This window comes from Alligator sinensis, unplaced genomic scaffold, assembly GCF_000455745.1.
Source record: "Alligator sinensis unplaced genomic scaffold, ASM45574v1 scaffold746_1, whole genome shotgun sequence".
In the NCBI taxonomy this organism is placed as follows: domain Eukaryota; kingdom Metazoa; phylum Chordata; order Crocodylia; family Alligatoridae; genus Alligator; species Alligator sinensis.
In genome coordinates this window covers 173,184-186,312 of record NW_005841959.1, presented here as the reverse complement: position 1 = coordinate 186,312, position 13,129 = coordinate 173,184, and the positions used below count along the sequence as shown (strand labels likewise).

General features: G+C 35.6%; 1 protein-coding gene across 1 annotated transcript in view; it reads right to left on the bottom strand.

Moving 5' to 3' along the window:
* Positions 1-13,129, bottom strand: part of IL1RAPL1 (interleukin 1 receptor accessory protein like 1) — a 376,606-nt gene that overhangs the window by 299,396 nt on the left and 64,081 nt on the right. Inside the window, exon 3 of the mRNA XM_014518489.2 lies at positions 9,558-9,632. Within this exon, the coding sequence (XP_014373975.1) occupies positions 9,558-9,582 (25 nt within the window). The 5' untranslated portion in view covers positions 9,583-9,632. The remainder of the gene's footprint in view (positions 1-9,557; positions 9,633-13,129) is intronic.

Genomic DNA, 13,129 nt, shown 5'->3' with positions numbered 1-13,129 from the left:
GGCCCCATAGGCAAAGCTGTAGCTGTGAGATTAGCTGGCCTAACGGTTTTTTGCTCAGGGTTCAGCCTTAGCAATAAAAACTGCATCTAACTGCTAGGAACACCCAACGCATTCCAGGAAAGCACATCCCAAGGAAGCATATTCAAATGAAGGGGTTGGGATTTAGGCGGAGCAATGTCAATTTCAAACCTAAAGGTGCTGCATCATAGTTTGCTTATTGGATAAACCTGAGTCTGGGTAGTATCCTTTTATGATAATTTTAACACCTTTCAATCCCATAGGGTAACAGCTATAGGGCAATATTGTGAGTGGCCCTGAGGCCAACAGATTAACATAAGACGAGGTATAAAAAACACATGCATCAGATGACCAGCAGGAAGGAGGAACAGAATAGTCATTTCTGTCCCACGCCTGGACCCCAGACTCCCGATGTGAGTGAGGATCAGATCCTGAGCAAGGGACTTTCCCCAGTAATCCCTCTGACAGCGTCAATCATCAGGGATGCCTGACTTTGCTGGAATCACTTGGAGCGCACCTGTCATTGAGGGACTATCGATAAGTTGCCAACCCATGTCTGTCTATTTGTTGTTTTGAACAGCCCAGTGTGGCTAATACCCTCACAGTGCCCAGTTGGCCTGTGACAGATTAATCTATCTATCTATCTGTTGTTATTATCTGTTGTTATTATTTACTATTAGCTCTTTAATACTGCCTTATCTGCTTATCGCATTTATCTTTCTGTTAACTGTTGTGTGTGTGTAAGCTATAATAAATTTGCCTTTATTCCACTCCCAGCTTTGCCTCCTCGACCCAAAACTGAATCAAACAGCCCAGTTGGCCTGTGATAAAATTGATACACTCACAGTGCCCAGCTGGCCTGTGACAGCCCACTCAAAGTCCCCAGGCTTAACTGTACTTAGCACCCAATGATTTTCAGGCAGAAAAGTGTGCATATTGGGGAAGGGAGTGGGGAAAGGGAACACAACCAGCAAAGCCCAGAAGCATGGGAAATATTCATGGTAGAACATAGGAATAGCTACCCCTGGATCATTAATAAATCAATCTGTCTTGCATTCTAATCCTGCAAATATTTTTACACACGAGTAACTATTTTTTTTGGATAAGTAGTCTCATTCACTTGACTAGTCACATGCCTAAAATTACTCATGTGCTTAAAGCTTTTTGTAAGTCTGGCACTTGAGAGCTCTAGGAGACTGAAAACTGCAAGCTGGATATTGAATTTATGATAAAAGATCAATGTTATGCCATTTATCATCACTCATGAGGCAAGATATGATTGTGCAGTTTTGGCTGCAAATCTTATATGTTAGCTGCCTCTCTATTAGAATGTGATTTCATATACTCTGAGTTTTAAGTGACTTCTGGTGATAGAGATCCTCTAATTCTGACTTGGAATGGAGTGAAATGTGCTGGGGCAAAAAACCCCAAAAAACTAGGTAAAAGCAGATTTTTTTTTTTTAAATGCAACACCTCAATGCAACTCCAAAACTCTTTAAATCATTTAAATTATAATCGACTTTAGTATCTTTAGTATCAATTCCTAAAGGAATCATAAAGCAATACTAAGAAGTTAGCTCTGCCTCAATATTTAATTAGAGCAAATGTACCATGTGTATGTTAAAGAGTGCTAGACTTTTAACCTAAATAAATAAATGAATAAAAAAAAAAAAAAACCCCTAATGAATTATTCAGAAATACAATGCTTTATTAATTCAGGTGAAGCACCTAGAAAGAGTTGTCAAAAAATTTTTTGACGTTTTAGCCCCATATTTCACCAATCTAGTCACAATGAAGGCTGTACTGTTTCCAACCATTTTCTGTTTTTTTTTTTTAATTATTTTTAATATGAGTTAATTAAAATGTGCTTTTGAACATTTGACATAGCGAGTATGATTTTTTTGTATATAAAATTCCCACTTGAGAGGAGTTATTCCTTGGTGAATAAGACTTTTTCCCCACTATCTGCTTCATGCAACCATTTTTCAATTTTTACACATTAATTACTTCAATGAGTATGTAACAGTTATTGCATACAGCATGTTGGTATTTAAAGAATACATTAAAATGGCTGGTAGACTAAAAAGGTGAAAGCCCCTCAGTTTAGACAGCATACACAGGGTTTACTGAATATGTAAGCCCGTAAATTAAAGTCAAATTCTGATCCCACTGATCTATTCTCTCACTTTCTTCCCTCTCATCTTTACCTCACCCAGATGTTACTCTGGAGTCTGAAGGCACTGAAGTCTAACCCTAAAGGCATACTTTAGGTACCTATGCATGTTGTCTGCAGTGGTGTGAATTTTGAGTACTGAATATACCCGACTCTCAGATCGTATCTATTTTGTTCTGCATGGAGCTTTGAAGCAAAATCTAACTTCTAGCTTTTCTTCCCTGCCCCACCTTAGAACAGAAACAAAAGTAATAAATGGAGGAAAGCTGAAGAATTCTTAATATTATTGCAGTTTTTAACTGTCAAAGGTATTATGAGATTAATTCAAGCTATAAAATTTAGATGAGAGTTTTAAAGCACCCGAGTGGTAATTTATTCTGAACAACAAAATTTGGGTTTGAGTTATTATAAATATAGGCAGTATTTCAGGCCTAATCCAAAGCTAAGGGCTACTAGATCCCCATGGAGTGTATGCCTATTTATAATTATATAGTTAATAAACCCTTATTTTTTAAACATGATTGTGTATATGGCCAATTCCAGTTTACACTATTTCAGTGCTATCACAGGGACAGTGATAAACAATGACCAAAATCTGTCCCTATAACAAGTTCCTTTACATAATATTACATTAAATAGATATACATTTTCCCTTGGAAATACCTAATGTTAAAATTCACCTAAATTAGCCAATTAGTAGCTTGGACACTCAGAAGACAAGGCATGCAAAATGTCTGCATTACAGTTTGCTTCCATCTCTGATGCTTTCACAGGGCTTTATGAAATTTATACTTAGTAAAAGTACATTCCACTTAATTATTAACTCCAATGTTATCATTTTAACTGCTTTGTACCTGTTAACAAATAAAAGTAATTTTAGTTTGTAAAGTGGCTTAAAAATTTCACAGTAAGATTAGACTTTGTTCAACCACCAGAATTTGTCAAAGCTTTAAGGGAAAAGCCTGCAGCTGTCACTTTAGGAGCATTTTAGTTGCATTTACCTTCAAACAAACCTTTTAGCAAAACAACAGGAGCACAAATGCATGCCAACCAGACAAGTGCCTGATAACGAACAAAGTCGGAATTCACCTAACAAAGTAAGAATTTTTTGAAGTGAAACCATTTCATATATACACAACATAACATCCAAATCATATTACAAAGGAGCTTATATGGGCACAAGCATTTTTAACAATAGTATAATGTTGCTTGTAAGATTACTAATTTGAACTGCATGAACACATGCTAACTTCATGTACAGGACTGGCAAGCAGCTATTGTTATAGAGTTAGAAAGCAGACTGCTCCAAGGGAAAAGCCAAAAGCACTTGTAATTTCAATGATAGCAGAAATAAGCTATCTATCGAGGTCAGGTTTTCTTGCAGAGATTATTGATGCTCACAAGAGACCTGTAGTTCTACCACAGAAAATTAAGCTCAGACTGAACAGTCATTAATCAAAAATACTTAGGACACAATACTTAATTTTGATATTCCCCACTTAACCATTTTTTGTGATATCGTATACTAAAAATTAAGCAACATTGTATTTTTTGGTACTAAGTAACGCCTCCAGATGTTTCAACATTAGACTTTTCAAAGTATCTGCATATAATTTGGAAGCATTCAGCGTAGCTTCAAGCCAAAAAATGAGAAGAAATGATCACAGAACAATCTGATTCCTGATGTTTGAAATGTACAAGATCATGGTCTTTTCATAACTGCCATTTTGGAGAGTGTCAATCATGTACAGCATGCACTTGTTTCCACACTGCATTACCATTGCATGATATTCCTTATTTTATTATGGTTTGGCTTTTGATAATTTGTTAGATCCTGCCATTTCTCAGAGATTTCTTGAAAAAGATTTGCTGTACTTGACTATGTTTTACTGTGCTGGCAAGAGCCATCAGGAGTCTGGGAATGCTCCAGTAAACTTTAGATTAGAATCTGAAATTTTGGATGTTTCTCCAATCCACATTCAAAAGCTTCAGATGCTCTGCAGCCTTCTCTCCATTCAAAAGTATGGAAAATTTTACACTACTTAATCTTTTTGAAAAATTTGTTATTGATGCCAACAAGCCAGCACATTAGCAGCTCAAAATAGGAAATAGCAGTACAGACTGTTCCTGCAACCAAAGAATAACATTTACATTAATGCAGAAAGCCCTGTCAGTGACTGTTCACCTATGCTTGTCCACTAAAGCCGTTACACAAAGAGGAGCCGGGTATGCAAGACAGATAAGCCTTTGTGCAAGCAAATCTACAGTAGGATCCAGAATGAGGAACAACAAAAATGTATAGTCACTGCTCCCATTATGATCAGATCAAAGATTCCCAAAGGAAACACCTCAGTAAAGTGAGGTTAATGTTGAATAAAACATCTATGAATAAATTTACAGATTCAAACATTAGAAAATTCATAGCTATCCAAAACACCTTAATTCTGCATACTCATGATTTCTGCCTTTGTGTAAAAAGAAAGTTATCATTCACTATTTAGCTGGCTGATGTTGACTCTAGTTCAGAGCCTAGGCTACAACGGAATTAGCTAAATCAGTTGTTAAGTGTTAGGGTCTATACTTATGAGATATGGATCATTTGAAATCAGAATATTTTTTCCCCCCACACTAATCCTAGACAGATTTATATTCCTTTGTGTATGTGGTTTTTGAATGCATTGTTTGTGGGGTGAAAAATGTTAAGAAGTTCTTGGTTTATGCTATACATACTGAATGGCCATACTTCTATATCTTGCAGGTGCAGTATTCAAAGTGGTAATAAAGAATTTGGAAATTCTATTCATATTTTTTTTCTTTGGAGTATATAACAATAACAAGGTTAGAGTCAGTACAACCACTGTATGAGAAACATTAAGGCGTTGTAGTTTTTTTGAATCACTGATAAGATTAAAACTACATTTATGGTGGGATAAGGTATTTTTAAGGCTCTGATTTTTCCAGCATATCACTACAGAAAAAGAGTTAAAGTAGGTTATCTTTAATGTTTAGTTCCATATTTTCAGACTATGACCAATTATCTACCTTCCTAAGACAGGCTTAGAGAAGATTTCTAAGATGAACCCCATTTAAATATTAAAGTAAGATAACTCCTATTATTGCAACTGTTCTTCTCCTATCTCATCTTTCTCATCCACCTGTTATGCTTTGTCTTTCATAACATATATTATTTGAGGCACTTTCATTTACTGTTAATCTGGCAAGGGTCCTGGGAACATTTGGCTGATTGAGGTATCATGGCATCCTTATCAACATGCACATATCTTGTGCCTGGTTAACTTAAATTTAAGTGGAAGAAATGTCCTTTTACCATGATCAAGCATCCCTCACAAATCATTCTGCATTTCAAAGGCTAACTCTGTAAGGGAAATCAATTACAGTAGTGGGTCCCAATGTTTTTAGACTCTATGCACTCCCATGAAAATGCCAACTCTTAGCTTTCCCTCATTTCTTAATTATGAAAAAATAACAGAGCAGTTCTTCTCAGAGAGATCACAACAGCTCAGAATGTTTTTTTGCTTTAGAGTCCTATCTGGAATCTTTGGGTTTATCTTGTGAATCAAGTTTAGGTGTCTACACACCCAACAGTGACACCCTGGGGCAGAATTGCTGTTCTAATGAGAAAGATTGCTACTGCACTTACTTTATCAAATATGTAACCTGTCTAAATTATGATTGAACTCAAGTCAGATAAAGCAAGTGTTTAAATCTAAGCCCAGCTTCAGCTCCAGCACTAACCCCAGCCTGGCATTCATTTGATCTCAGGCAAATGTAATGGCAAGTGAAATGCTCCAAAATAGTACTTCATGTAAACAGTTCCTCTTTTGGAGTGTTTCAGCCACTTTTAGAACATGTGTGAGGTGCATGTACATGCGACTCTATGGCCTCCTAAAACATTTTAAAGGAGTTTGAAACATTTTAATTGCTACATGTGTCCATACCCTATGTTGTATGCACGTTTGGTATGTAAAATAAAGGGTTAATCAAAAACAAATTGTGACAGACCACAAAGAGAAGAGATTGAATGGGTTTGGGTTCATAGGAGTAATTTTTAGATATAGGTAAATCACAACAGTTTCAGTAGATTGTTTCAGATAGGAACAATTTTCTTTTGCATAAGCAAGAGAGCTATCTGAGGCTAGCAGGTCTATTCAGACAGACCATACAACAATCTGTTTTTAGATCTTAAAGACTTTTCCTGCTTTAAATCTGGCCAAAAAGGCAAGAATAGCTTTTTCCAAAACATTCTGGACACTTCAACTTTTGTCCAACAGTCATGGAAAATAGTACAAAAAGTTGACTTGATTTTTCTGTTATCAGAAAAGTTTCAATTCATTTGAGTTTTAAAATTTGGCATGGTCTATCCACCTAGGTCCTATTTCCTGAACTATTTTGCCCACCATAAAAAAAAATTATACGGGAAAGAAGTACCTCCCTTCTATTGTTCCAAAATAAAACTTCAGACATTAAAAACAAAAAAGTCCCTTTCCTATTTCTGGTTTGTTTCTGAAATAAAAAGGTAACATGAAAGCTAGTATTACCAGACATGTGAACCTTGAAATCTAAGTCTTATAACAGAAATTCTATTTACTACTTTCATATAATCAGACTTTCAGTTTACTAATACCTGAATTATTTGTTATAGACACAACTCTTAGTCCATATCATTCAAGATTAATTTATCTCCCACACACACACACACACACACACACACACACACACACACACACACACACACACACCCCAAGATATAAATCCAGGGCAACAAACTCCCAAAGCTTCAGATGCATAAGGTAACATCAAGGGATGTATTTGGTAGCCGTGTTGGTCTGAGACAAAAAAAAATACAAAACTCTAGTACTCTTGGTGTATAAAGTAACATCAATACATTCATGAAATAATGAGAAGATTTGTTAATTATTTGTCTGGCATTTAATTTGTGAAATCTTGGGTCGTTCCTGAATTCTCATCATCTTAAGTCATAGATATCCGAGGCCTAAAAATAATTATATTTATTAATATAAACTGTCCTTATGCCTGATCCTTCTTAGATGTCTTTTTACTAACTGAAAGGAGGATTTACACATTGTCATGAAAAAAAAAAAAAAGTGTTATTGCTTACCACCTGTACAGTTCTCCAAAAACCTCATTTCTGTTGAACTCATGGAAGATGCAACTATTATCAGCCCTCCTCCCAAGGGAACTGTAGTAGTGTTTTCAAGTGCTGTTTTCAGTATGATAAGAGACCAGGTGTCCCAAAAACTAATCAGAGCTGCTTCAATACCTTACTAATCTAGGAGTCAAATAGATGAATAGCAGCAAGCTGTTAGGCCCTGATCCTGAAGATGCTACTGAGCTGGTTACGTGTAAGCATATGAACAGTCCCAAAGAAATGAAATGGGCCACTCAAAGATTTGCTCTTAAACACTGGCATACAAAGAATCTAACTAGTTAGGATCTTTAGGCTGAAGATAGTTGCCTAAAAGTTTCCATCTCAGAAAAAAACTTCTTTGTTGTATCTTTTGCCTATGTTATTTGTTTCTCTCCCACCCCACACTTAATTAATATATTTATTAATTATTTCCCTCCCACATATACTTAATTAATATATTTCCTGTAGTGTTCTGATACAATGCAAGCCATTTTAACTTCAAATGAATTTATGATCAGTCATGCCTATCTGTTTGAGAAAATAACATCTTCATGTTAGGCTGTTTACATTAATCAGCAACTATTTAGTCTTATGAAAAAGTATGGTTTCCAGAACCACACACTTTGCAAACCATTCATTTTCTCTCAGAAATATGAGAAGTCAAAGATATGTTTAATCCTAAAAATCTGAGGCAAAAACCCTCTAGCTGCCCATTAATAATTACATTATTTTTTAATTAATATCTCATTGGTGTAGGACATCTAGCCAAAAACCACTAACGGACACACAAATTCTCTTTCCCCACCCTTCCTCATCCATTTAAAAAATGTGATATTAGTTCAGAGAAGAAATTTAGAGTCATTTTGAAATATTCCTCGCTCGGTTTTCTTTGACTAAGGGAGAAGGAAAAACAAAACAAGACAAAACAAAAATCAACAAAACAACAGCAACAACATCCAGCAATGTCATATACTATTCAGAATTACTGTGATCTCCTCCTAAAAGTACCATCTCCAGCAATCAGGACCATAAGGAATGCCAATACAAACTGGTAATTACTTTTTAATACAGCACTCTCAGGAAATGCATAACTTGGTACCGTAATCCTTTAGACAACTACCCGCTTAATTCACCATTCTTAGATTTATCAAACTGACATTTAATATGAAATCCTAACTAGCATCAGACATAGCCTAGGAAAGCGCTGTGCAAGAACAGATCTCTGGCAGTGAACTTCATCTCTAATTAGCAAGTGTTTGACTTCTCTCACAGATCTCTCAACACCACCTCCAACTTTTCTGATGTTGACTAATGCCTGCTCAAGATTGAGGATGAACCACCAAGCTCATTCTCATTTATTTTCCTCTGGTAAAGTTCTAGCGTTTTCGTAAATTCATTAGGCAGGATGTCAGCTTTAGGACACCAAAGCATAATTCCATGACTCAGTATAATTTACTGGTAAGTGTATGTTACAACTTGTCCTCTGCATTTATCCCCAGAGGCAATGAGCCAAATATACCTACCGACTTTACTGGTCAAATTTAGAAAAAGGATGATCCTTGGTCCACTGATTAATCATTACTCTTTGTAAAGTAGATATCTCCAAACTCATTCATACAGTGCCACATAATGTAAAAGTGTTGAGTTGTTGTAAAGTTCTCACTCTCTGCTGGCTGTTTTGTTGGCATCAAACATTTATAATTACAAAAAATATCACCACAGACATACAGTTAAATCCCCAAACAAAAGTCCTGTAGTATAGCACCTATTAAACTGGAATGAGGTCTGTATGATTATATCATCACACTAAATCTTTATTACACAATTACTTTAAAAATTAACTTTATAAAATAGCTTCTTTTTTATTTTTAATTACATGAACCCATGCAAATTAAAAGCCTGCAATTCAGGGACCAACATTGAGATTTTTAACAGACTTAGACAACATTACTCATCTTTTCAGGAACATCAGGACCAATTTTTAAATGGTTATAAACATTTTGGAAGTAATCAATATACAATCAGAATATCCTACAGGAATTATAACATGTTTTGGCACTAAAACAAAGCATAACTGAGACAAACGGTTGTAGTGCTTTTACATCCTTTGAATTTAAGCAACATCATCATGGCTTCCATGTATATTAATGTATGATATCAGCAGAATTTGAACAGTGTAATATACTTGTAACTTACCTAGCTGGGTCTCCTGAATTGTCATCTTATTTTCCAATGGGTGCAAAAGCTTTGGTGGTTTATCTGTTAGTGGTGCTAGGAAAAAAAATGAAGGTGTATATTACTGTTCTGAATAATTCATACTATAAACCAGGCTTTGATTGAATATGCTAGCTAGGACATTCTCTAAAACATATGCATTTTTATTAAATTATCTTCATATTACAAGGAACCATGACATATTATACATCATCACTAATTAACAAAAATTTTCATGCCAAATTAAATGTTGTTATTTTTTCTTGGAAAGGTCTTTCTGACCCAAAGACGACCTTTTTGCAAACTTCAATTTCGCTATTCTCAAATGTGTAATCACTATATCTGTAAAAATGTAAATCATTACTGATTTATCACAGTTTCCCTAACATTTTGAAATGAAGGTAAATATAAAGTGGTTTAGAACATGATTTTTGTTTTAAAAAACCCACAAAACCGGCCAAACAAAAAACCCCAATCGACTAGAACACTTTAAAAGATTACTGAAACTTTGGAGAAGCAAAAGGATAAAGAAAATGGGTCAATGCCAATTCTTGAAATCTAAGAAATTAAACTTCAAAAATTTAAAGATTATTTTCTATGTTTTACATGCTCCAGTATTTCCATTAAGGAATTAACCCTATATTGAGGCATTTTAAAGATAACTGATTGTGTCCAATTCTGTAACTGCCAAGGTGCAGACATGCAATGCCTTGAGAACTGAAGATGTCTGGCACCTTGTCAAAGATGAGTGTGAAGTTATAGTATGGACACCGAATATGCTGCCTTCACATGCATCATTATCTTTTGAAAGAGCAGAACTAAAATGTCAAATCCCGCAGCAAAACTGGTGTAGCATTCCTACTCAAATTCTTTTTCTACGAACTTAATTGACAAATCCACATTAATTATTATTGATGTAAAAATATTCTTTACTGATTTATGATAGACAGGTATATGACATAAGAAAAGAAAAGAAACATTGAAATATGCTTTATAAAAAAATCACCAGTAATACATGTCTACAAAAAAGGTTTACATTCACTTTTGAAGGCACCCAGATATTTTCTTTTTGATGTTAATTTATACTCATATTTAATAGAAATTATGGGCTGTCATTGATTTGAAGTGTTTGACATTTTGACAAAAACCTACAATCCATATTCCATCTAATTTGTCAAAATCACTATTCCTTCCCCCACATAAAATTGGCACTATACACACACACACACACACATATGTTTGCACACGTGTGTATTAATCAACTTGTTCACCTCCTGTCAGCTAAACTGCACCAGTTTTAGATTATCAGTCACTTTGCTTTCATTATGCTTCCTGTACTCTGTGACTCAATTATCCATGTCCCCAGAAATCTACCATGCTAATTTAAACTCAGTAGAAAGTTCTGACCTCATATCTGAATACCATTTTTCTTTGATAGGAACACATGCATCCATTTAGTTGACACAAGTGCCAGGATTTGAACCAAAATCTTTACAGAGAAACAAAAGAACTGAAGCTGATCCACATATTCTCTAGGGTCTATTCAAACAGCACATGGGAGCATTTTGCAGTCACTGATTTTAGACTTCTGAGACAGTGCATAGTTGAGAAAGGTTTTAAGGCATGTCATTAGATTTATTACTTCCCCTTGCACTGAATTTGAATGAATTATTTGGTCTTTTCTCTATTTTTTTAAAGAGTGAGATTGGAGTGGGTGGTAAAAGAAGAAATTTAACTGGCAGGGATATAAATTTGCTTAAATATTTACATTAAAGTGCAAAATTAGGTCATTCACATTTCTTAACTTCATAATGCTCAAAAGTTACTAGTATCATCTTCCAGAAAATGTCTGCTGTGTCATTTAAATTTATATATGCCATTCAGTCACAACTTAATTACCATCTATCAGATGGTATATCCTGAGTCACTGTTGTTCTAAATTTAGTTTAAGACTCCTCAATGCAAACAAAGTTCTTTCTTTGTTGGTAAAGACATAGTAACTGGTGAAGTTCAAGTGCTGGTTTAAGCACGAAGGACACAAAGGTTAGAGAACAATAAATCTATTTTTTAAACAAATTGCCACCTCAATTCCCTGAGACCATGGACCACAGATTTCTGAGGAGAAAAAAAATAAATAGTGCACCAGTACTAGGAATGTTAACCTCATAAAGCTCTATCAGTTAGTCCAACACAGTTTATTAGAAGAATCAGGTTTACTTAAGGCAACTATGGAGTTATTAGAGAAAATGCTGCTTGAAATAATGAATTTGACTGAAATATATTAAATAGCTATAGTCATTACTCTAACAAATATACCATAGAAATTAACTTGACTATCTAATCATTTTACGATGATAAATTCATTTGCCAAATACATAAGGCCAGTAAACATTGCTAAGAACAAGTTATTTAATGAGATAACTGTAATACAATAAAATTGCAGGTCTTCAAGTTTTGGTCAAGTACAGGTTTTTCAGTATTTCACCCCCCATAGATTTCCTGCAGCCTATGTTTGGTGTAGGTAACCTTATTCTCCTCCCAACTACAGCTACAATGTAGGACTGGGATGGTAATAAGAGGATATAAACATATGTATATTATATGTACATAAGCATAAACACACACATATGTATATATAAGGTATGGATAGAGCCCTTGCACTCGAAGTATTCCGGTTGTGGGGCAGCCAATGGTTGTCTGTGAAAAAAGTGAGATATAGAATACAAAAGATAGGAAAATGATATTTGAGAAATTTGTTAACTTAAAACAGTTCAAAACATTGGCCAAATTTTCTAGAATAAAATTATAAATTGTAATAATTTTGGAGCATGAACAATCTGAAAATGATGTTCTAAGCAAGCTTCCTTGACAATAAATCTTCATGGACTGAGATAGGGGCTAGAAGTCCTGCAGTTCTCTCCCTGTGAAGCTTACATTCTCTATAGTAATCAATAATGAGATACGGCTATAATCCTCATGGGCAATACAAAGCTCTTGAGCTATGAAGGGAGTGTGATGGCTTCTAAGATTTGCTGAAATCCTGGCTGGGTTTAAAACTTCTGAAGTGGACCTATTTGTATCTTACAAGTGGCTTCCTATCTGGCTCCTGCCCTAGGGAAGAAGCCATAATTGAATTAACAGACAATGCATCAAGTTAATCCATTCAAGCAGTTTACACAATTTTCAGATGTGTAAACTGAGGCAGAGATCAGGGGCAACACAAAGCAGGTGCATGGGGTTGTACGTGCACCCCCTGAGAGTACCAGTGGACCCCTGTCAGGACACAGTGGGGCTGCCAGCAAAAGTGGCTGTGTCACATCCAGAAGTGGCCGCAGGACTTCTGGAAGCAGCACGGCCACTTCCATGGTGAGTGAGATTGGCCACGTAGGACTCTCCCCACCCCCAGTCAGCATGATCGGCCACCAGGGGACCCCCCCTCCCCCCTGGTCACTGACTGGTGTCAGGGAGGGGCACGTGCCCCCCGCTAACTCAAGAGGCACCAGACACCTATTGCAGAGATGGTAGGTAATTGACCAGATGTCAAATAGCAGGAA